Source organism: Varroa destructor, unplaced genomic scaffold, assembly GCF_002443255.2.
Source record: "Varroa destructor unplaced genomic scaffold, Vdes_3.0 BEIS01000005.1, whole genome shotgun sequence".
NCBI lineage: Eukaryota > Metazoa > Arthropoda > Arachnida > Mesostigmata > Varroidae > Varroa > Varroa destructor.
Window position 1 is genome coordinate 34,368,310 of NW_019211458.1, and position 25,931 is coordinate 34,394,240.

The 25,931-nt window shown below is 39.6% G+C and overlaps 2 protein-coding genes across 15 annotated transcripts in view; both read right to left on the reverse strand.

Annotated features, from left to right (window-relative positions):
• Nucleotides 1–399: 399 nt before the first annotated feature.
• Nucleotides 400–14,710, reverse strand: LOC111251701 (G protein-coupled receptor Mth-like). 11 transcript variants are annotated; one of them, XM_086990426.1, is made up of 9 exons: nucleotides 14,263–14,710; nucleotides 11,184–11,267; nucleotides 6,068–6,170; nucleotides 5,283–5,495; nucleotides 4,582–4,794; nucleotides 2,549–2,737; nucleotides 1,995–2,178; nucleotides 1,501–1,785; nucleotides 400–1,223 (listed from the first exon to the last, which is right to left on the reverse strand). In XM_086990426.1, the coding sequence occupies exons 2-9, from the start codon at nucleotides 11,253–11,255 to the stop codon at nucleotides 899–901; spliced, it is 1,584 nt and encodes a 527-aa protein (XP_086846552.1). In that variant the 5' UTR covers nucleotides 11,256–11,267; nucleotides 14,263–14,710; the 3' UTR covers nucleotides 400–898. The 11 variants fall into 11 exon arrangements, with proteins under 11 accessions (XP_086846552.1, XP_086846554.1, XP_086846553.1 ...); XM_086990428.1 differs by having other exon boundaries at nucleotides 11,121–11,267; nucleotides 14,263–14,709; XM_086990427.1 differs by lacking the exon at nucleotides 11,184–11,267 and having other exon boundaries at nucleotides 14,263–14,709.
• Nucleotides 14,711–16,183: 1,473 nt separating this feature from the next.
• The window catches only part of LOC111251549 (uncharacterized), a 58,041-nt gene continuing 48,293 nt past the window's right edge, over nucleotides 16,184–25,931 (reverse strand). For all 4 annotated transcript variants that reach the window (XM_086990813.1, XM_086990812.1, XM_086990815.1 and 1 more), the window contains 2 exons: nucleotides 17,459–17,646; nucleotides 16,184–17,254 (listed from right to left, as the gene is read on the reverse strand). In XM_086990813.1, coding sequence (XP_086846939.1) covers nucleotides 16,877–17,254; nucleotides 17,459–17,646 — 566 coding nt within the window. In that variant the 3' untranslated portion in view covers nucleotides 16,184–16,876. The remainder of the gene's footprint in view (nucleotides 17,255–17,458; nucleotides 17,647–25,931) is intronic.

Genomic DNA, 25,931 nt, shown 5'->3' on the forward strand with positions numbered 1-25,931 from the left:
ATGTGCTAAATGTATTTATCTAATCCTTGATCCATATTACGCAATAACCGTATGCCACTCGACAACAATGTCTGTTTCTATTTTGATTAATTTTATGTAGATGTCTAATAGGCATCGGCTGATATCGGACTTGTTCTAAGGACACTGCTAAATGGGTCATGGAACGACTCGAACAAGTAAGGATAGGTCAACTTATGCAAGTTGGAAAAGAAACAAATAGTGATAGCTCTAATTTTACGTTTTGTAAAACAACAGATTTTACTCATTTCTGATCTTCATTACTAAACACATACTTAATATCTGCCTGTCTATCAGACAGAGTGTTAGATTTCGTAACCTTCAACGAGTACAATTAAAACAACGAGTGCGTAATACCTACGAAACAATATTGACCATATATTTCTGCCGAGTTTGTAATCATAAACTATATTTATTTTTGTCGAAACTTTGTATTAGCCCAGAATGGGCTAGACGGATGCATCACTACTTGTCGATTCTTTATGAATCTCTGCTTCTATTAGAGCAAACCTGAGTTCTCAATGGATCATCAACGTATGAATATTTCGTGCAGTATCTATTGCGATCGATATGAAAACAGGCCTTTTTCCTGAGGCACGCAAATTTGATATCGTTCCAAATAGAAATTCAACAGTTGCTCAATTTCAATGGCTTTTGTCTTCATAATATGCTTTCGACCGTGGTTAATTTTTGTCATTGTCTAGCTTCTAGCCAGTCAGAGCTGCCGGCAACTGCTCTTTTGTTTTTATCATTTGTGAACCTGCATGAACCCCACACTTAGCCGCTTTGGGCGTCCTTAACCATTCTCCTGACGCACGGCTTTAGGTTGGCTTGTTCACAGTCGGACCAGTGTTATTTCCAGGGCGTCTTTCCCTTCAAGTCATGCTTGATCCGACTCAGTAGCGTCGATGTTCAGCGTTACACATAGGCTAGTGGTACTTGTCAATGCATTAAGAGACGCTTTTGATATTTCGCGCACTGGAGGTAACGTCGGTAAGCGGCGCGTCCTCAAAAACGGGACCGTGTCTCTAAAAGCGATCCAGACACGGCGTTTGCATAAGAAGATAACAAACAGATAAAGGCCATGAAGACAGTTAAGAAGACCGACAACCACGTACAGACGATGGTATCCTGTTAGCCAAGGAATGAACTCGAGTGTCCAGATGATACCCATAATGAGGGACAGCTTCATATAGAGGTGAAAGCTAAAAAAACAGAAGCGAGTGAATCGGCATGGAAAGTAAACGTTGCGATGGACTTTTGGGAAATTGTTAGAAATGATATATGAAGACGGCCAACATCTAACCAAGGTACATTTTTGAAGAGAAAAATTATGGTAAGAGATAACAGAAGGTAATGAAAACAAGCTTAAAAGAAAAACGAATAATTAATCCACCACTATCATCATGACTATGTAAGTATTTTGTAGCGTCGCTCGTGTTTGTAGATATCCTATGATGTGAGCATTCTATTCACACTCACATCCTTCGGTGCTGCGCGGCTTGGAAAATATTGACCAGCGTCGTGGTCTTTGCTTTATGTAAAGACGAGGCAGTGAGGGCAAATATAACGCCATTACAAGTTAGAATCAATCCAACTGGCATGATAAAATACAAAACATAAGCTAGGTAGCCATTGAGCCAGCATTTGCCCTCGCCGAAGTGGGGACGATACCAATGCTCAATGAGATCCGTGAAGTCGAGTAGCACTGCCGTGAGAACCATGCTTAGCGTCATAATCCAAGCGTAGAGTGAATACGAGAAGTACCTAAAATATTATACGAAAAGTAAAAACGAATACGAATCTAAGCTTGTAGGTTTTCTAATTGATAATGATGGTTATGTTTCCGATATTTTTCCGACATCCCTAAGCATAAGGAATACAGCAAGACATTGCAGCAGATAGCGTATCGTCTGAAAGCAAATATGTAGAAATATATTTGATGAAGAATAAGCCGCGTACCGAAAAGTCCGTACTTATCCTTCCGAAGCGTGGGATGGGTTCGATATGGCGTGAGGGTGCCAATAGCCTGCCAAATATCATACGCCATCACGTTGGTCCAAAAGAAAACTGCGAGGAACATGCCGTGCTGTACAATAGAAACACTGAGGCACACAGCAGGAGAAAGTAGGTCGCGCCCCACAAGGTCCAGAAGAAGTCCTGCGCATAGCATGAGATTCTGGTTACGCCAATCTGGCCACCCTAGGTACTTCGTAAATTTTACCCAGATTGGAACCTAGGACTAAAAAAAATATTCCCTATCTTACAGATAGTACTGTTCACGGCAAAGAGGCCCTAAAAGAGGTACCACATCAAAGCAAATTAACAAAAATTTGCACACAGAAAATATAAAAGCTTTATATATATATATATATTGGTACATGGTATTTCTGTAATCGTTATACCTAGAGAAAACAGTTTCAGGCTCGGTTAGGATTCCTCTAAGTAAATATAAACGACAATCTCGCTTTATGTTGTGTGCATTTGTACTCTCGAGCGAGCTTTAAAGGCCAGAGTAAGCGCGGATTACCGATGTAGACGACGACAAAACAGACTGACAGGGTGATGACATTTTTGCCGTGCGTGGTACGCAACTTCGCGACTGTCGTATAGACAAGAACGACGGCTAGAAGTAAAACGAGTGAAGTGCACATCAAGGCCACAACTATCGGAAAATACTCCTTCAATTCGTTACGATCTCGTATGAAGATGCTATCAGCTGAATGAAGAAAAAAAAAAGAAGACAGAGTATTAGTAGAATTTCCAGTATATAATACACGAGCAGGATTACGCGCTCTGAATGACATGCTCAATCATACGATCGTAGCTGGCCGCATTGCGTATCTGAAATAGCCAGTTCAGGTCTTGCGTCTAGCCCTCACCATAAACCAGCTAATCAACTAGTGAGAAAAATCGCTTGATTTTTGCATAGAAATTAACTATTTTATATAGTTTAGCGTTCTTCTAGGCTGCATGCACCTACCTATAAGCATTAATTTGTAGTTTTCTGAGATATTTTCTAACTAACATAGCTTCGTTTGTATTGAACGATGAAGGAGGGGCTAACATTTGCCTTGACAGCCTATGCCGCATATAGTGCTATCCACTTATTAGTATAATATCTTTGAGTGCTTTACATTGATTATTGTTTTCCGCATGTTATATTATGTTAGATCGAAAACTTTTCACGTAACATAGACTTGCAAAAAAAAAAAGAGAAAACAATTTTTTTTTTTCGTGGAATAACTCGGAGCCAAAAATCGCTATCGCAAGTGGAAATATTTAGTGCTAGTTTCCAGCGTTCTGTAAATATCTGAGTCGTGCAATTTATTCCAATGGGTAGTTTTTAAACCAGACATGGGGGCACGTGGCGTCTTTCGGTCCACTCGTGTTGAAATGGCATAAATATATATGCCTCCTAACTTGCTACGCATTTCTAAGCCGTTAACCGAAGTACCACTACATGTCACGTTTTACAAGCTATATTTAACAGTAGTACCGCTGCTTGTGAGATTTTCAGATGACGTTTAGACGACTATTGTAACGTTGCAGACGAAACCTTATGAATATTTATATTGAACTTTCGCCTATATATAATTGTATGCCGATTCGATGTCATCAAAAAGCGAGAAATTACACTGGGACAATTTTGTTTGGTGTTGAAACGTAACTTCATGATTAAGTTTCTTCTGCTCAGAGATTAGGGTGCCGGTGGAATCTATTAAAGACTGATACATACATCTGACAAGAACAGTTTGTTACTAATGTAGTCAAGAACGGAAACTGAACGAGTGAAGACCACAGAAAAGGAGAGTACGCCTCAAACCTCAAATTAAGAAGTTGGTAAATTCAGGGCGGCTTCTGAGCAAAATAGAGCACCTGTTGGCTTACTGTGAGACTCTTTTAGCACTTGTTATAACATTCGAGGATATGTTTCGAGAATACTGAAGATGTTAAAAAGACTGACCATGGAGATGAATCGCACAACCACTTGTTAAAACAAAACAGACATTTGTCACTAATAGAGGTGTCTGGGTCAGGCCATACGTAAAACATGGATCAATCTGTGCTGCCCACCAAAGCTTCGTACGGTAGAGAGGTCTAAATTCGGGCCCAAGCGGATGCACGTATTTATAATAGATATCGAAAGCTTTTAATATTATGATATGTCGCTGGAAACGTTACAGCTTCGAATTTTTAAAAAACGTCGTGGATGTGTGGTGCGGCAAATGACTGCGAAAAAATTACATGACAATAGCCACCCTTCGATCGTAGCCTAGGTCAAGCAACGCATAATTAAGCTGTAAATTCAGTCTATTAACTTTCTATACTGAGGTCCGTGCGATTTCAATTGGCCGATAGATGGCGTAACTGATACTGTTGTCGATTCTCTTTAACGAACCAGCGCTAACGAGATTGACTATCGTAATGGCTAACCAGCTTCAGTGTGTAGAACGATTTCGAAAGTATCGTTGCTGCCTCATCGGGTTCGAAAGTCATTGAAGCTTTCCGGCCTTCTAAACGGCTCCAAAATACCTAGTACTACTGAAGTTCTCCACTAACCTGCGATATTGCGGTAGTACTCCTCAGGTCTGGTGTTATCAGTATTATTTGAAAGGAACTCCAATATCCATGAGTGATTTCCTTCCTTGAACAGATAAAGCAACGGATTGACAGCATATAGCGTTTTACCGCTGATAAGGCCACCTAATGTTGATCTATTCGTCTCCAAATGGCGAAGCATTGATTCGATCTGAGCCCTTTGGTAATAGCGTTCTAAAACAAATAATAAAGAAATCGTACTTTTTATTTGCAAAGCATTATTTTGTCCGAACATTCTATGGGTGACCGTATTACATAGCCAATATGAGTGAACTACTATAAAAGAACGCGTCAGTTTACCTTGTGACAGTGTCTTACGTAGAAAAGTTAAACTCAGCCTAAACGGAATACATAAATTAAAGGCATACATCAATATTGAGAATAACAATCATTACTTGCTTTTATTGTTATTTTTATTATGTGTGTGATGCGGGTAACTTAGAAGTTCTTTGCTGTATCGATAGAATAATATATAGAAAGCTATCAGTTCGTTCGAGCTAAGTTTCATAAAATACTATTTCTCAAAAATTGTTGCTTTGTATCAAAAAGCAAGAAGCTGTAGTCAGCCTTCTACGAAGGCTGACTTTATTAGTCACTTTAATAGACTATTATTATGTCGAATTTACTTTATTAGCTGGATACTAGGACAGAGTTCGGCTTACCGAGAGTGTCTGAATCGAAGTTATCAAGGCCTTCATCACCAGGTAGGCTTGCATTGTGCATGCGCATCCAGCCAAGGTACACTGCGCTAAGTAAAAATGACGATAGCTTTTCAATGTCGTGATTGCCCATAGATAAAGGTATGTTAACTTCGATCAGCAGAACACGGGCCGTCGATTCGTTTGCCAACTGATCTTGCCTCCGAGATGGCCGAACTTAAAATCGGAGGATAATTTTACCTCGACGTCACAACTTGTGTAATGATATAGTTCTCTGTAATTTCTTTAACGACCTAATAGTTAGTAGTTCTAGTAGATAAAACGGTGTAGGAGGAAAAAAATCGCAATTTGTTACACATATTGTCATGGTACTGTAATTTTGCAGGCCCTAGATATTCAACATTAAAGTAAGATGAATGTGAAACGCCTATTTGAACCTTCACATCATACTAGGTGCTTAAAATTGCGGAAGACTCTTGCTAGTTCATCGATTAATTGTTGCAAACGATATCAATTAAACAGCGAAAACAACAGTGGCAGACTTACAGTGAGCTACTTCTTACTGTGAAGACCTTTTTTCCCTTACTGCCATTTTTTTTGGGTCGTATAACCCTCAATAAATTAGAAGGTGTCGATGAACTACAATTCCGGCTGAATCGATTTTTTTGGCACCTAACATTTGACGTTTCCTCCTTTTCTAATATCACAGGCGTCTGTGGTTCAGGAGTTGTTTGATAAAGATACGCGAGGCGGCCAGAAGATTGGATGACCGCATCGACTCTAATTACCGGCTGCCGGCTCTGCTCCTCCCGCTGAAAGCTTCATCGGCGCCATGAGTAAGGTCCTATGACAGACTAACCCATGGTACAGACAAGGTGCTCCTGCGGTACGCTTTTAGGAAGAGAATAAATAGAAGAACAGTGAAGTCACGGTTATCGCATCCGCAAAGGAATCGCTTATGTTAGACCTTAATGTGAGATTTTTTCCCAGGAAGAGGAAGAGGAGGAACAGAATACTATTCATATCACTATCATAAGTTCTTTTCCACTATTCGTCAATAGTCGATGCTAAACTTCGACAGATAACTTATGCTAGTTCTTTAAAGTTAATTGCTGTCCTGTTACAATAGACCGATAAGGAAAAAGTTAATGTCGAATTAAAGACGTCGTCCAAGCCAAATCCATCGCTTTTACAATATTAGATCGTAAAGAAATGGTAGAACTTAGCCCATGTAATTCTTTTCCTCTTAACGTAAGTATCTAATGTTGATGCTATATAAGGTTTTGTCTCTGCATGACTGAGTACGATTTTTTTTTGTAAAAATTTGAGTTTTTTTTTTTTTATAAAAGTTTCCAATTAAATAAGCATACATATATTCGGCGGTCGAAAAAGTATTGACGTGTTTCAGGTCGAAATCGAAGATATTTTCTATATTTAAAAAGGAATATTATAAAATTAAATTTGCGCCATAATCATGACCTTTTCACGTAGCCAAAAATGTACGTGGTCTATCGTATTGTCGTGATGGACCGCTTTTTTGTTCACAGTTTCGGTCGGTCAGTTGATGTTTTTTGCCAGGGGCTTATTGTGGTCTTGTCAGTTTTTGACGAATCCATTTTTTTTTTTTTTTTTTTTTTACCAAACAGTTACGGCTGCAGACTGTAAAGCTTCTTCTCATTTCACCAAGAACCTTCTTCACATTTCGTTATCAAATGTAACCCACTTATTATCACCAGCGGTTTGCTGAAAATGGTTTGCTTTCATTGCCTGCCGCAGTAGAATTTGACCGATCAAAAATGGCTTTTAGGTCAATTCATATAGCAACTAAATCACAAGCTCTTTCTTTTGCAACGAGCCTTTTTTTTCAGGCTGTTTTTTGACGGTGTCAGGACTATTCACGTGTTCGTCTCGTTCAGCTTTCGCCTTATTTCATCATAAGTCGTCGATTACCACAGAAAGCGTTCTGAACATCGAAGCTAAAAGCTAAATCGAGAGTGACCAAATCATCTTTAAACTCAATAACCCATTTTGACCATACATTTTTCATAACAGAATTGAAAAACATAGCTTTTTGTTTTTTTTTTTTCTACAGAAATTTCATTTACTATCAAGCGGTTTCGTTCGAAGCTCAAAAACAAGGCGCTGCAACAATTTTAACAGATCTACAACTGTAAAATCTCCGCCCAACCCGTCGCCATTCATATTGCCTCAGATATACTAAAGCCATTTAGCAACCGCTTATTATATACACTCCTAGTGAAATGATTATGGATTCGTCCTTATGTATTATTGAATATATTTCTAATACATGTTTTAAAATCTAGAGTTGTTCCATTAAGAAGATGCAAATTCTATTCAGTTAAATCTAGCGAGAGCACGGGTTTTCCCCTTCAGACAGTGCCAGAAAAGCTGCATCGGGAAGTGACTCAGATAGCAACTCCTATCAGTGCTACCATAATCTCTGCGTGTTCGGGGAAGATCAGAGCGATCATTAGACAATTCGGCGGGGATTTTTACATTCAGTTCTTTTATCGTGCTTGTCGTGTGCATGTTTTACAACTGTCGCATACTGTTTCAACTTGTAAACATGTATAACCTACATATCGCACACCCCACATATCCCGGGCCCTGGCTATTTCTCTTCAGGCAGTAGGTCAGTGATCAGGTCCGTCTACTCAACGAAATGAAAACAAGATTTATTTGGAGTGTCTGTATCAAAAGAAAATGTTCTGCATTTAAATATTTTCACTCATCATACGCTACGTAATATATTGCTCAAGTTGCACCCAGAGCCTGTCTAGTTGAGCTTTATAAGCATACTCTCCGTCAGGTTCAAAGGGTGAGGCAAAAATCTCTTGACAGTTTGTGCGTCTTCATTTATATATACATCTACTAAGCAATAGATTACCCCGTTCAACACACACGAATATCCCCTATATATATATATATATATATATATATATATATATCTCGAGAGATAGTGCTTACGTACTTCAAAAACTTTTAGAAAAACTTTGCTTACTAACATTACTGAACGTTTGACCCAAACGACTGCCATGTAAAATTTGCCTAGAAAGATTTTCGGAACGTAAAGAGATCGTCCTCATCGTCCAAAAAGAAGGCAATGCTTTTTTATCTAAAAGTTTGACCAAAAAAATAGTTGAGTGGCAGTTTTTTCGATGACGATTTATTGTTTATTTGGATCGAACGATTAATGATACCTTCAGGGTATATATCAAAAACTGCAGTTTCGTATGATACTTTTGAAGTAAAGCTGCAGTTGGGTCTGAGCACTGATTGGCAGTCTGGCCTGACAAACATTAAACCTAGAGGCTGTCTTCATAAACGTTGAAATCGTTGCAATATGAAGTACGTAGCCATGTTACAAGCTTTTTCAGAGGTAGTAGAAAGGTAGTAGTGGGAAAAACGCAGGGAGCGATAAAGAATCTTATTTAAATGCGAGCGACTACTAAACATGTCGTTAGTTTAATCATTGAAATAAGATAATTTATTTACATACGCTAGGATTAATCACTAAGGCGAGTTTTATGAAGGACAACTTTTTCATGTCTTTACCTTGTTGTAGTAACTGGAATTGTCTAAGTTTGCCCGTGTTGCCAACTTAAGAGACGCTATTACGCCGATTGGCCCAAATCATCGAAGTGAAATAAACATGCTCTACTAAATACCTGTTTCCTTGCATTCTTTATGCGATAGGGTCAAGTTTTTCTTTACCTGAAAGTGATTTAACTGGAACTTTGATTTGCCTTTGGTAGATTTCACTCTTTCGAGATGTACTATTATCTCCGAAACATCCTTACTTCATCTGAGTAACACTTATCAGTTATAGAATTCATATAGCGTGTGCCTTTATCACATTACGTGCAACCAGCTCTCATTTCTGTAAATAAAGATAGTGATGGCGTATTTTACAAGACTCTGACATTATATCAGTCCATCCGTCATTGAGTGTTCTGTTTTGTAAGTTCCACGCGGAATCTGGGCCTTGAAAGCGGCAGGGGCAATATTTGGTGGCTGTCAAGGTTTAGAAGCAGTGTTCACTTTATCGCAGTGTTATTGCTCTGTAATCGACGTTGGCACTTTGATTCATAGGTAATGATTGGTATGTTTGAACTTCTTCAGATTGGCAAGAAACTATCGAAAAGTTGCGCAATGAACCTCCTGCACCGCGTCCATATCTGCACAGACCCGACCGTGTCCTCTACACAGATGTGATATCTGAAGCTTCTCTTTGTCCACAAAACGAGTGAGATTTCACTTTTTTTCTTCTATTTTTAGAATTTATTTTCGTGTTTCCTATTAATTGTTTCCAATCATTCATTAATACCTCTTTGGCGTTGTAGCAAAATTCAGTCTTTGTTCAAGCAAAGATTAAAAAATACCTCCGATTTTAGCCAGACGACAAAGTTGTAGGCAATATTTTTTTCGCACGGAAATTATTTTCATTTTGGCAACTGCGAGTTTTTTTGTTTAAGAAAGCTTTCGATGCACTTAACAATAAACTGAGAATCTATGGAATTAGGGCTCAGGGAAAATCTAGTTACTGAGATCATGATTAACTGTGTTTGGTTCGTTTAAATAATTTAGAGTATAGAGAGTTACTAATTATCGCTGATTATACCTAGGTAAGGGCGTGCAAGTTTACTTAAAGGTTGCATCCATACAAAAGAAATATTTCTAGGAACAGTATGCATTGGTGATCAAGCTGCCTCTCCACGTTCAATACGTAGTAATTCGCCACCCATCTGCTTAACTAAACTTCGGCCTGAGACTTACTACTAACCTATTAATACTCTTCAGATTAGTAGACAGAAAGTTACAAATAGTCACAACAAGTCTTTGGCTATTTACTACCACAAGCTGACTAGCTGTAATGAGAGCATTATGAATTTTGATACATATATAAGGGTTCAACAAAGGAAAAACGGGTCGCTGCAGCCACGAAAGCGTGCGAGTAAGTAATCGTGCGCTCGCTGTCGACTTAATGTGACATTCGTCGAAGCGCGCGGCATGAAATTGTGAGTGAAACGCCAAAAAACGAGCAAAAACAGTATAGAAATAGACTTCTTATGAAGTGAGCTCAAAAAAGGTGAAAATTCGTATAGTGTATTGCCACTACCAATGGAAAATGCACCTGGAGCACTTCAGCCCTATTGATAAGAAATGGCTCAGCCTGTACAACGTACCAAGCAACAACTGAATGAAAAAATGGCGTCAAACAGGAACTTTGTATGCAATACCGAAGAACCTCAAACGTAGGTTAATGCTTATTCTCATTTGTTGTTACGAGATATTGTGATATATTACGAGTACGAATCGATCCGCGAGTGCTGCCAGATATCTCGAATTCTCGTATAGTTCCTCAATACACAGTATGGTTACGTGATGGCAACGCATAACTTCCTTGCCACACTTCAGTCAGGCTTAAATTGCGGAAAACGAAAACGGGCTATCGTCACAGTTCCTACAGCCTCCAGATTTAAGTTCTTATCGTTTCGATAGATTCCATGTCTTAAAGAAGGTTATAGGGACCCTCTCAAACAAAGCATCGATAACGAGATTTTAAGCATCATGACACAAATCACAAACAGACAGCAGTTCTCCCAAAGCACTGATTTCAAATATATAAATTAGAAGCGGTAGTGGTCTATACCTATATATTTTACATACACAATAGAAGTTATCACGTTTTTCGACCTGGCAAATAGTCCTAGAATACCTAATAAAGTTAGGCGATTAACTGACTGTAGAGTTACGCTTTTCAGGATCGATCGCGCGCACCTGTACTAGTATTTTTTTGTTAAATAAGACAAGATTCACCGGCTCTCGTAGTGCCGATGATTCTATTCTTGACTTTGTTTGTCATGCAAGAAACAGGCTCACTCTGTTTCCCCTCGTCTCTTCTATTTCTTGTGTCGTATTCGCATCCGTTATGAAGTTGTTGTGCATTTGCATTGCCTGCCTCCGCTGTAATATATGCCAAATTAATTATCTATAATAAAGTAAACAATGTTATAACGTTTAATATTATCCAGTATGAACGCATGGATCTAAAGCTACAAACACACGGTAAAAAATTATTTCTTTCAACCTCTCGTCTGTGTTATATGTACTGTCTTTTTAGGCTAAGCATAATTCGTTTAGATAAATCGAATAAGTCTTTCTATATTTTACCGCACAAAAATAACTAGGAAAAAATAGGCGCGTTTAGATGAAACAAGAAAAAAGAAAAGTGTTTTCATTTACCCGGCCCTCGCAAAAATTTCATAAACGAGGGCCCTGATCTCAATAGTTAACTAACTATTCCTCGTTCATTTTGTCGAATCATAGTTTAGAAATTATATTAAATAGATAATCAACGCAACGGTACATGAGATCGGTAGGGATAAACTACGCAGGCCAGGGGAAAGCAATGCGGATTAGTGATGAATGCGGCATTCATCAGAGGCCGTCATCGTTCTATTTACCTGTCGGGGGTGATTACTCTTAAAGCATAAACTCTTTCAGGTATTGTCACAGTAACCCACTTTTCCTATTTGTGTTACTGGGAAAAAACGAAACACCAAGTGGTCTTTATTAGATGAAATAAGGGGTAATAAATTTGTCTATTAGTGTCATTTTTCCTATAATATATAGTGTCATCTAGCCTATAAAAAAAAATGCTGTATCATATATAATTTTACTATAAAGTAGACGAAAAGAAAAAAAGTCTAATTAATTAGCTAGATAATATTCTAAATTCATCTCCAGTATCGTTTTATTGCTCCTGATTATATTACCATTACGGAAACAAACAGTTGGGGCCAACAAAAAGCTTAGATTAATCTTATTTTAGCTTTGTCCATCTTTACATATGAACGTGTGAGTTGTAATCAAGTTATTTTTTTGTGAATATTTTCAACCATACATGTATCATGCTTGAAGCTATAATTAAGAAATTTTACTGTTGTTTATATAATTTGTCGTACGCTAAATACTTGATTCTAAAGCACCTAATACAATTGTTGGCTCTTACTCCTTGCCCCACGAACTGTGTTTAGCCATCGGGTTGTTTAACTAATTTGCTCATTTTACCCCTCTATATTGTACCCAGAAGCTGTGGTCAGTGAGCTTCGTCGGTGCCATGTTTGGGCGCTATTTAGAGGTCCGTATCGTCCACTGGTGGCTAATTGTTTAAGGAAAATTTTTTTACCGACACCATCCGATGCGCGCGCAGGTAAATAGTGCCAGCAAGTCTAGAAAGTCGACAACATAAAGCGTGTGCGAATATTACAGGTGAGAAGAAGAGGAGACGAACTGCGGTAATTGAGCTTGATAAATGTCTATCTTTCTACAAACAGAGTTTGATAGAACTACACGGGATGCTGGGTCAGTCGGCGGCAGTTAAACAAACGCGGCTCAGAGAAAGGCCGCTTTTTTCTCGGCATTTTTTTTTGTCACTGCAACGGCATGCTTCTTTGCCAGCTTACGTGTATATCATCGTAATAGGTTGGCTCCGGCCTCAGTTGTTGGCTTTGGAGCAGCGTCCGCGTGACGCGTCCAGTAGCAACAGTAATACAAAATGAAACCACAACAAATTCCTTTAATGTCATTGAATGTCTGTGTGAGCGTGTACGAGATGCTCTACGCCGACAAGGAAAACCTCTTTCTTCTAGCGCTCTTCAGACATGAAGCACGTTATCTAGTCTGATGCTGATTCCGATCGGTTCGTCTCCAAACGAATCGACCACACTAATTAATATGCGCACCGCTGACGTCTCGCTGCTAGTGGACATTTTGTATCGCGCCACATCCGCGGTAATGACGGATAAACACTGCAGTGATAAATTACCTTTACTACGGATGATTGACCAGGAGGGGCAAATAGTGTGAAATTCGATTTCGTCTTATTTATCGTTTATTTGCCATGCTGTCCTCTCTCGCCTCTCAGATGCGAGCAATTTTAGTTACCAGCTAAGGCCTTCACGATACTTCCGTAGGTCATGGAGAAAGTACACTACTATAGTTCCCATTACTTCCACCAGAACAATATATTTAGCAGAGAAGCGCCGTATGGCTACAACTGAGCCATTGCAACACCTGCCATAGTGGACGAATAAGCAGCCAGGTGAAAGGAACCGGACGTATCTTGTCTCTACGACTTCTCTTAGAAGTTCTTAGAAGAAGTTCCCTTACAATACGTGCTCTATCCATCTACTATAGAGCGGTTTATAGGATCGTAAGGGTTGAATCTTTGCAAATGTACTTAGAAAATCGGATATGGATCGCAACAGAGAAAAACACGCAGAAATGCCCTTCACTTGATAAAGTTAAGTGACAAATCAATCAGTGCACTTAATAAACATAAGTACGTTCCGTCGTAATGCTGTCAGAAGAAAAGTTCTACATTGAGGTTAGAGTAGGATTTAAGAGCTATCGATTCATTCAGAACGATCAAGGTTGCCTTCAGGATAACCATTATAATTGAAAATTTCATATCGGTAAATGTTCGGATCTCAGAGAACATATACTGGATCAGAAAATGTTGCCGATGAAAATTAGAAAATCGATATTTGAAAGCTATTTTCTAAATAATCGGTGATTTGCTTCAAGTTAAATTTGGGTATGTATTATAGAATCTACAAAGCTGTAGTAGCTCAGAGCTTAGAATAACGAGCATGTTTACACTATTCCCATGTTTGTGTAACGTGGGCGTTAACCAATTTCAATTTCACAATAGTCCGAAAACCTTTGACGCAATTTTGTTTTCTCCGTTCTTCATCACAATACCTCACCCTTAAATTAAAGCACCGTACTGATAATGAATACGTAACTAAACAAACTACTATGATTACATAAACTATACGATTTCAATATCATCGCGGACAAGGTATGGTCCTTATCAGCCTAACCCGAGCCACAGCCTCGTCTATTCGAATCTGTAAGCGTTATTAAATAATAAACAAATACAAAAACTATATACCTTATAACGAACCAGCCGATACAGTATCTATAAAAAGGACTCTTCCCGGAGATGACGATTGTTCACGTAAGGTCAGGCAGATTTTCACTGCATATCAATGTTCAGATCCGTTTAATGATGTGTCGTTTTGTCGAAAATTTCCTCATAATCAACGCGTTTCTTAAAAAAAAATTTGCCACACTTTAATCTGTAGCACTCAGCCGATACACCGTAATAGTTAATACACTAAGATCATACTCTACCGCTTTGAAGCTGGTAAGCTACTGACTCACAACATGCTCTATTATGTACACATGGACAAACTTCTAGCACACCGTAGGAATCACAAGATTATCAAGTGTTCTGCCACGCGATAAGACAACAGGCGTATGGCAATTATCCAGCCAGGCGGAGCTCATGAGATGACGCCACAGCCGTCAGATCTGTCCAAGTGCGCACCAAAGTGTATCAGACTTGGGAGCATTGGGGTGAGAACTCATCCTCTCTCCAAGATAACTCGGCTGATGGGGTAAGTCATCGCAGCGTCACTTGGGCGTTCTTATTTATTTTCTTTTTTTGTTTTTTTGCTCAGGCAAGCGTCCGTTGGACTGTCTCCATTCGTCACCACCGTCACGGCAGCGTCACTTTCTCGAGCTGCAGTTGTTTTTAACATAACAGTCAGAGGTAGAAATGTCGCCGATAAACAGCTTGCCGCAAACAATTGTCAAACATATAGGCTTTTTTCTTCTAGAAACTATTTTTTTTAAATTTCTGAAAATAACTATATAGCCTGCGCATATCCATCCAGATCGGCTTAGAAAATATTGTAGGTTGTCGGTCTTTCGATTCATTTTGATGGGCTATGCCGAGTTGCCTTCGATTTTCGTCTTACTCTATCTTAGAAATTTCTCTCAGTAGCCAATAAATTGTTTACGTTGTTAAGGTTTATCTAGGCTTTGCTATTATTTCTTGCACTAAATGGTTAGGAAAAAGATACTTCTCCATTCCTGGCACTGACCTTGTGCAAAAATTATATTTATTTACGGTGCGAACAACAACACGCCTAAGGTCAAGCCGTCGGCAATGACACGCTCAGTGAGTTCATGTGTGACGCAGGACGCGTGCACGCGATGAATGATAGTGTACGCTGTCGCGCCTAGCTCCTATCAATGCAGAGAGACCTTAAAACGATTAGGACAGAGTAGAGTCACATGATTGGATTGCACGGGAGAATAATTAGGGCAAAATGTGATTAGTGTAGCAAACAAGGTACGGCTAAGAGGAGAGGCATTTTAAGCCGAACGATGAAATAACAGGGGTTAGAAGTTGTCGAAATGGGTTTCCCACGGACCTAACGATACATTATACAGATGCCGTTTCATTATCTAATGATTGTACTGATTGTTTCTAATTTTACGATCGGCCCAAAGGGGGCTTAGGCATTTATCAGAGGCCTGGTTTCCGGTCTACGATCGGATTCAGTCCTGAAACGCTGCATGTCCCTAAGATTAATGAGCAAGCACGTTTGTACTACTGTATTATTATTTGTTACATTGCCGCCAAGCTTCATTGGCGGTCAATTTACCACATATCAAAAACCTGTAGTAATTTCCGTTGTATGGAATTGTTTCTAAACAAAATAATATGCTTCAAAACTTCGTTTCCATCAACGCAGAAATTTCCACAAAGTCATTTATCTCATATATGGACAAAGGTATAATTTAGCCTATCTTTGAACTGGTGCCGTTAGAAACTAGACACACGTAGAGGAAAGCAAATCCTTAAAGTTTATCAGAGGAGATCTGTGTTCGTTTTACAGTTACGTTCTATGGCATACATTTTCACATCCGGCTGGCCACGTTAACGATTTTCGAATCGATGCGTTTTTGTTTTTGCTAAAAAACCTCACTTATATTCACAGTGGAGAACATTGAATCACGAAAGCTTTATTTTATACAGCAGTTAAACTTCGATGGTGTTATTATTGTTATTTTGCGTTTATGTGAGATGTACGTAAGTTCAATATTATACATAATTTGCAAATCAGCACCGCGCATGTTACCTTAAACGGTGGGAATAGTATACGTTTGTTGCATTTATTATATTCATAAATTATAGTTTTTATATGTACACATCATTTGTACGTCTAAAAATTGAGTCCATGAAGCGGAGCTAATTATATGGCGGAATAGTATTCATTTTCTGTCGCCCTGTTACGAATTCAAGAATTCGCGTTTTCACTGAATATATTTATTTAAAGAGCCATTTACGTTATTATCTGTTGTATTTAAAGCAACATATTTATTTATGAAATTGTATTTCGCCATATCTACGTATATATATATATATATATATATATATAGACCTGTGAACTCTGGACATGCAATTAAGGTCAATGCACACACGCTAGCTAAGCGATGAGTAATTTATAGTTTTTCAGTAAAGGCATTCCTTCGTTGCATTAAACAGTCAGATGGTTTACTAGCGGCCAGATACGCTCTCGATACGCATATTTCACCGTTTGCGACAGGCGTCTCCCTGCACATTTTTCATCCATATCTATGATATCGCGATAGCATTTAGTACCAATTCGGTGAACTTGAGAACAGGTATAGAATTTAGGGTAGTTCGTCAGTCATAGGCAGAAGGGTCGAAAAATATTTTGTTTAGGAACGGGGGGCGATACGGACTCGGGGTCGGCGTTGCCATGCGAACCTACGGCTGTAGCAACAGTTGCTGCCCCACCCGCCATCTGCTGAAGATTAAACAGGCTGCTAGGAAAGAAGAGTGGTACAGAAGGCGCTAAGGGCGAAACTAGCGGGCCCACTGCAGATGGCACACCTGGTAATGGATGTTGTTGGAGTCGGGTCGACAATGCGGTCGGTAATGGGGCTCCACCGTCACTTAGTTGTGCTGCTCCGAGCGATGAGGGAACCCCTTCGCCAGCGGAGATTCCGCCACACTCCTCCTCTTTTTTGTGCTTTGTACGTCGATTTTGGAACCAAACTTTTATCTGAAACATCACCATCACCATACGTAATAATAATAGACGACATAATATGGGTGTATTGTTGTTGGTCAACATTTATGCAGATGATCGCGGCGCAAATTAATTAGGGCCGTCTCGGTCTAGCAGATGGGTAAACGCCAGTGTTTCACCGTTTAGGCATCATTGAAATCACAGTGTGCGAAAATGATACGCACTTGCTCCACTTACCTGGTTTTCGGTCAGGCCCAGTTGGCCTGCCAGTTGTGTTCGTTCCTTTCCAACGACATACTGCTTGATCTTAAATACCGATTCGAGTGCATCAAGTTGCTCCTTGCTAAAGGTCGTTCTTAATCTTTTTGGTCGGTCTAGATCCAGCGCCTTCGGGAATACCAGTTCCTTTACGTTTCCGTGTGCATCTGCCAATAAAGATAATCGTGGAAGGAAAAATTATACAATGATTGTGTGTTTTGTACATCTTCTCGTTGATTATTCATGTACTCGCAACTTGAGGCGCCATTTTGGTCGGAAAAAGGTTACTACTTTGCCATAGTTCCTTCAAAAGTGTCTACCGTCTTATTTACGGAACCCAATAGCCGTAAGAATACAACTATATAAATAAATGCCGTCAACGTGCAAGTAGATAACTTTCAACGTAAACTGTAGCTAATTTTGTCTCTTAGGGAACATTAAGTTAAAAACGAGGGTTTTTCTTTAGCGATTGATTTAAAAAATCAGTAGTGGCCAGAGTATAAGTTCCGTCTGAGAAGAAGCTGACTGCTTTTACAACTTACGCAACTTTTCGAAAACTGTGTGAAACCTTTTTACTATAAAGAAACGTGCAGCGACCAGAGCGTGACGCTGTCTCAGATGCTGCCAAATGAATTATGGCCATTGTTGACGTTCTCGTTAAGTCGATGTGTGTGCATCCATTCGTTTGTATGCTGATCACGGGTCTGATGTTTCGCTACGTCTTGAAGTAGCGTTCGAAAAAATACCATAACAAAATCTAAATGACGCTAAAAATATGGGTGCATTTGCTGTTTACGGCTATCGCTCTTAGCTAAGTTAAGCCCTCCGTTTATTTGAGAACTGCATATTGCTAAAAGCTGCATATGGCTGAGCTTACCTAATTCTAAATAGTTAAATTATCTAAAGTGCCTCGACAGCGCACAACAAATACTTTACTTAAGTATGTATGTTAAGAGAAATCAAAATACGTTATAAGTGGGGAAGAGAAAGCTACCTGTCCGCTCGTGCGACAGCCTATCTATACGGTCCGTAGAAGTTTTAAAGACTAAAAGGACGTCACGTTTGCCAGTGAAGAAGCACGAATCGACACGTGGAATAAGCGTCCACTATCGATTATGAATACTGTAGAACGTAATAAATTAATAGAGATCGAAAGCTAGATCGATCATATCCACTTCTTGAAGACTCTGCGTGTCATTGTCTCCATCATTCGCTTGTTTCGTAAAGAGCTTCCCGACCATTTCTCGTCTGCCTGTATCAGCCAGATCAATCCCGCACGTCCCTATATGTTACTTCCTCTGTACAAAGTCTACCGCTACTGCCAAGTATGGTCTCATGTTCACCAGCCTATAACCTTCCGTTACATAGACAGAACAGCGTAAGGCTATAGATGACAATGGTTAAATATCAGCTAATAAAATTCATATTTCGAAATCCGGCGTTTGCAACGCTGCATAGCCGTCTCAGCGATTTGAAATCTGAGCTACTTTGAACGAAGCAGGCTTGCCGAACTGACTATCATCACTTCATTCAGCTGAGGACAAAATATCTTCGTCTTTGGTTGTAGCATCGTTTCGGTATATTTACACATCCCTCCTGTTAGTGTTCTTCCTTCTAAGGTTCCAGTACACTAAGCTATACGCCACTATCGCTGCTACGTTGGCTTTTAGCTTCGGTAGATTTGTCCCTCCATCAGTCCGTGTTTCTGATATTCTGCCATTTTCATATTTGAAATGAACTTCAGTCTATATAGAATGTGTAGGCCATGCTTTGAATACTATACCGATGAAATAAATTCTGGGGTCCGTCGGCAGACTGTGCTTCTTCCAACCCGGCATTTATTCGACTATCCAATATCCCTCCTTAACTAGACTTCACTTCGCTGGCACGCTGTTCCCAATTGCTCTCTTCCTTTTCGAGTCTCCAGGGGGTTGGCGAAACTGCCAGTTCGTAGCTGCGTTCTAATCGGCCTCGTCTATGAGCAGCAATTTTGGAGACCTAGCGCGCCAATATGAAACCCAACACCAGCGCTGAAGACGGAACCGCCGCGCCATATGCCAATTGAGGGGTGGTACCACCGCTTCAAACGCTGAAGCACCTTTCTGCCTTTTTTTTTATGCAGAGCTTTCCCACTATCCTGTGCTTTAGCTAGAGGACTAGTTTTCGACCTTTTCTTTCTCCCAGCTTGCATCTTCGGTAAACTCGAACGAAGTAGTTGGACCTACCGCGCTCGAGCCGCAATTGGATTCAACGTGCGTTTGCTGAATGTGGCCCATATCGCGCGAATCGTGAACGGGCCGACAATACGGTCGGTTAAACCCGGTCGCTTAATGACAACAATATCAATAGAGATAGATAAATGATAAGATCAATGTATTTGCCCAGATAATATCAGCATTTTGGGCATCGTCAGGTTGACTGAGATCAGATTGCTGCTTGCTAAGTCGCCCGATGAATCGCTACGTGGACCATATTAGTTTTCGGTCAACGTCAAATAGACCGAAATTAAAGACAGACCTTATTGTCGATAGTAAATATAGTAGAAATTAGATAATTGTTTTGTGTAACTTCTGCCAATTGTGTGAGATGCATACATATCTATGTATAAAATAGACACGGTACTGCATAATTCGTAAAAGTGTTAGCATCTACGCCACTGTGCTGTGGAGTCAATAAGCCCATTCGTTTTCAATATCAAACCCATGTACAAATCTACATAATATATACATAGTATAATAAATTTCCAAAGCTTACTAAGATTCTTTCTAGAGAGAGAGAGAGAGAGAGATGGGAGAGAGAGAGAGGGGAGAGAGGGGAGAGAGGGGCAGTATAAGTACAACAAATGCTTGCCGAAGGCAAAAACTTCAATTTACAGTAGGTCGAACTTTTTTAATTATATGGCAATATGGCAGCATACTGATTAGCGAAACGGTAACATTCACCTTAATCGAGACCTCGTTATTTTTTCAAATTATTTCACTTCGCAATAACAACCTAATTGTTTGAAATAATTTGGTTACTTCAACACCAGTGCCTTCTATACTTGAAATGATCCCCACCGCTCTATTGGACTAGCCGATTTTCACCCCGGATGAAGGCAGTTTAATGGTTCTAGAAGATGACTAATATGGCCACACTTCGAAAATAACTTTTACGTATGATAGGAAGTGGTGGGAGCACCCAGGACTATGACCACAATCCCAACAGTTAGCTAGACCAACACGATTAGGTTAACTTAGGTTAGGACTTTTGGTTCGAAAGGTATACATCTAGCTACGGTGGGAGTCTCTGCTCAAAAGTGATTCATTCGTTGTAATCAAAGGTAGCATCACTTTGTCGAAATCATACGTTCCGTTCAACAGAATAAAACTGTTCCCTAGACGATAGTTAGCCAGGGCCTGGTCTCTTTTTCACGAGCTACGCTTTTACCTTCTATAGTTCTTGACCCTGATTAACTCAGAGCAAGCCGATAGTTCTGTACGTCTTAAGCCTGATACATATAGTCGTACGATATAACCATAACTGTTTTTATTAGCAGTAAAGGTTTAGCAATAAGTATACTCCAATGGTGGTTTGTTGTATGCTATTCTAGTGACGTTTGTCTTCGACAGGCTGATATCGGAAAGCAACAATCGTTCAGCTGGTAAAAGTACTTGGCTTTTGTTACTTGTTTTGTGTGGGACGTTTAACGGAGACCAGAAAAACAATAGAGTTAGGACATTCCCTGTGTTCTGATTATTATTATTATTTTGATTTTATTGATTTTTTCAGACCTACACATCTCACCTGAAACACTATTCTAGAACTCGCACTTTACTGGGCTTTTCAATATTTCTTCAGTGACATTAGGTATCAATCATTATGTCATACTATTCTCTGGGTCGCATCGATAATGATCCGTATATAGCACATTGATCAAGCTATAAACGGGGAATCGCAAGCCGTACTTGCTCTAAAAGAAATTTGCGCCGTGTAATAGGCCATACCTTTGAAGAAGCGCCCGCTTCAGATCTACGCTCGCCGCATTCGTTCTAAATGACATAGGAATTGATCGTTAGCGAGATACTGGACACATCTTTCTATTCCTTGTCAAGTGATTAAGTGAATGTACCTCTTGAATATCAAGCAGATACTCAAGAGATGCTTGGGAAGAGGTCCTCTTCGTTTATCGGATTCGACGACAGATTTGTCTCGGTACTGTTACAAATGCTGTGTTCCCAGCGAACCGTGAAATGAAACCTCAACAACTTCGCCTTAAATATCGGGCTGAAGCCTCGTTTGTTATTTATCGAAGTCATCTTCAGTGTCATTCTGTACCGCCGAGGTTCCTTCCATCGAGCACTCCGCCCCAGGTGCTGGATACACAAAGCGATGAATCAACTGTTGTGAAGCCACTTGATTCAAACGAGATATAAGAAAAACTGATCTGCAATTGAGAACCGGGGCCTGTATATCAGCGGCATAAAAACCTAATATACCCGTTGCTACCATTCAAAACATTTCTAGTGCTCACTTCAGTGCACGCTATTTTTAGCCGTGCCCAGTTCACCATACTCTTGTCGACATATAGGCCGACAACTAGGTCCATCCAGATAAGCCAGTTGTCCAATTAAATTACAGGAAAATAGATGCCGCCTAACAAACTAATGTAGACATCTTTAGGACCTGTTTTCGACGTGTGGCTTTTATTTTTTGCTTTAGAAAATTGGATAATCATCTGAGTTTCAGCTATTTGTCATCAGATATATCATCGTATTGCAGATATTTAGATCCGGCGAATAAAATTGTCATGACTTCTTAATGAGCATGCAAAAAAGGACAGAATGACCAATATGACAGCACGGTGATTGAAAGCAACGATAATAATAATAACAAAATAGATTATAACCCAGTAACAAGTCACAGAAATTAGAATTTCGTCAATTAGACCCACGCTAAGTAAACACTAAATAATAGAAATGAATAGAAAAAATAATAGAGAAGATAATAAAAGCAGCTGAGAACTGGATAAAGTCTTTTACTTCCCAATTAGTAGCGAGGTTCACAGTAAACATTACAGAAGATTTTAATATCAAAAGTATTTTTCCTTTTGGTTATCAATAGTTATCTTTCATCTGTCAGTGCAATGGGTTCATTTGTAGAAACAACGAGCGAAATACCGTCTTTATAAACCTAGAATTTTACCATTTTTCATTTGTGAAGATACAGCTCTATTGTCTTCACGTCCAATTCGCCATTTTAAAAGGCAGTAGTAGTTGGTACGGTACCTGTGTTTGTCAACAGAGCTGGGATAACAAGCAATGTCACGTAAATTTGCTCATCTATATTTTCATTGACCAAAACGGCATTTCTAGGAGTATCTATCCGTCAAACGGTTGTTCAAAAATGTACACATTTACTAAGAGGTACACATTATACGGATAGTCAGATACGTTATAAAATATTTAACAGTTTAATTGTCATTTTGCCAAAGGCTAAAACTAGAGTCTGTTCATAAGACGGGCAAAATAAGCTCGTTATACCTTTTTAGAAACAAAAAAAAAAGCCTGTTTCCAAAAATTCGTTTACTCTTTGTTTCGCCGTTAGCTCGTCACTTTACAGTAGGAATGTCTTTGGACAATTCGTTCTTTTGTTTCCACGGACGTAGACGGTTCGTCATGAACGAGGGACCCGCTTTGGCCATCGGGTCTCCTCATATAATACAAACCGAAAGATCATATGCGAGCGTACCTAAATGGGTATCAGTCTCTGGATGGCATCAGCGATACCAAATGAATCGATCAAGTCAGCCCTGTGTATTAATCACCTATCTTTTATTACTAGAAGAAAAAATGCGGAAACATTAAGGAATCGAAAAATCCAAGACTTCTAAGGATTGTCCTTACCAAGATGACTCAGCCAAATATTAAATTGCTGACGTCATCGAAATGTACATACATTGATTGACTTGACTCATACAATGGGGATTGGAATATATCACAAGATAGGAAATTTCAATGCACACGATATCATCATCCACTGGAGAACCAGTTTGATCATTAATATCCACCATAATGCGCTCAGGCTCAAACAGAATGACTTGCCTGCGTCTAGGCTTCCCTGAAATAAAAACCTACGAAGGACATATTCGTGCCGTATCTTGTCGCCAACGATTTACCCATTCCCTTCCAAATCTGATTCCCTAGTGGTATACGCCATGAGTGGAGATTTTGATTGCTGACTTAGCCGTTTTAAATACATTTTTTTAATATATTTTCTTTCATCATCGTTGGATCCCAGGTTTATCTTATTCGCTACCCTCTTTACAATGTCGCAAAATAAATACATAAAATGACTGAAGTCTGAATCTTGATAGTGATTAATAACTGCAGTGTGTAAAAAAAACGGCTGGCAAATAACGTGGTTTTGCTGTGTTTCAGCTCACTCCTCTTAGGTCGAATGAAGCTAACCAAAGCTGAAACCTTAGCATGTTTCCTAGAATAGCAAAAATAAAAAATTCAGGTTTTTTTTTTTGCCTTAGCTACATTATTGTGATACCTGTGGTGTTTGGTGTACGACTAATTCTAATAGTTGGCCGGCGCATCTGTGATGGTTTGTCGGAGTTATTGTTATAGTTTAACAGGTCGCATCAAGTAGAAGGCATTAGGTATGGTACGGGGTATCAAGGTTTTACGAGGATCATACTGTTAGTATGATGACGGATAATTTTCACTAGGATTTATCTAAACTCACGGAGAAGGTACACATATGGGTCCGCTTTAATTGATTGTATGCAAAATGTATTCTCCTGATCAGGTTACCGTCCTAACGACGTTGTCAGGAACCTACTCTATAGCGTAGAGCGGCAAGCGACAACCTAACATGAATTACCCTCTGGAATCGATCACCAAAAATGATATTTACGGGACGTTTAGTAGTTCAATGCCGCTGAACGTCCACCGGCTGTAAACAGGCCGGACTTGAAGGGTGACTCATTCAATGAGTAAATAGCATTCGATGGTGAGGCGAGCGCGGACATTGACATTATTAACAATTTTAATTGGTTGGCTCATACCTATTAAAGCTGTTGTATAAGTGAAAGTTGTTTGATAGAGTAGCTGCTTCCTTTGGGCCTGACAGAGACGTAAATATACATACGTAATATAACAATAGGCATTTTTGAATCATTCTTTTGATACCTAGGCAAAGTTGTTGTTATAGTAGATGTTTGAATGAAAATCCAAATGACCCTTTCTAACTGGAACTGGCAATATGAAGTTTTACGAGCTACCAGGCCAACTATTTAGTCTTCTCTGATTTGGATAGCTAGAAAATTCAAAAACAACATACTGTTTATCAACGATTCTATGACCTTCAGATATATTTCGATTTTTTCGCGTATACGCGTCGGCTATATGGAAATCTGTCTTTACTCTATACATAGCTTACGAGCTGCACTCTATGGAGCAATAAGTGTCGCTGTCATTCGGCCTAAACTATTCGATATAAGAGTACAAATCATAACCGCAACAATGTCCATATGCTAAACTAGGTACGTTTTGCAAAATTCAAAATCTTCTAACCCAGGGCGCATTGCCTACACTTTAGGCCAAGATGAAGTAGATGAAGACGTGAGTACATGTCCTGTGCTTTCTACATCATTGTAGCGTCTCGTGTCTCTAACGTCTCCTATAATGCCATACATCACAATGGACATTGACAACTTGAGAGAGTTTATGAGCAGGCATTTGTGTCTGTCTGCGTTCGCTTTTGTTGATTTGTCGATGTGATGACAGTGACGCTGAGTGGATTCTACTGCAGGCTAGTGACCCTGCTTCACTAGCGACCTCGATGAACAATAGGCACGAGTGATGAAGTGTTGCTGAGAAGCCAATTTCGTTGACGAACGGTTGTTACACGAAAAAGCGCGAATGAGGTCGCTGTCATCTGAGCGGACTCGTTGTCTTCAACTTCGCATGCATTGGGTGCGAGCAACGTTCTTGCCTCACTTAACCTTTAGTACGGTGCATTCTCAGAGTTGAGAGATAAGGATATGCTCTTACACCGCAGCAAAGTTCCTCGCTCGAGTTGTCATCTCTCTTAGGTAAAACAATCTTAACTTTTCTACAAACCCCTTAAAAAGCTATGCACTATGGATCGTAGATGATTTAAACTAAGCAATGTTATTCATATGTAAGCTGAAGTAGCTCAGTGTGTTGTTGGGTACACGTCACGGCATTCTCGCCGCCTCCTTCGTCTCTATTAAAGTTGAAAGCTGGTTTCAAGTTTTAACCAACTTAAATGCAACTTTTCAAGGAATAAGCTAGATGGCTTCGTAATGCGAAAAAAATGGCCGAACCTGTTTAAAGACGGTATACGACTGATTTGGTACCGAGTGCCACCGAAAGCCGCAACCAGGGAGAAATGTAACAAAAAAGAAAAAGATTGCCTGAAATCTTTTTCGTTACCTAGA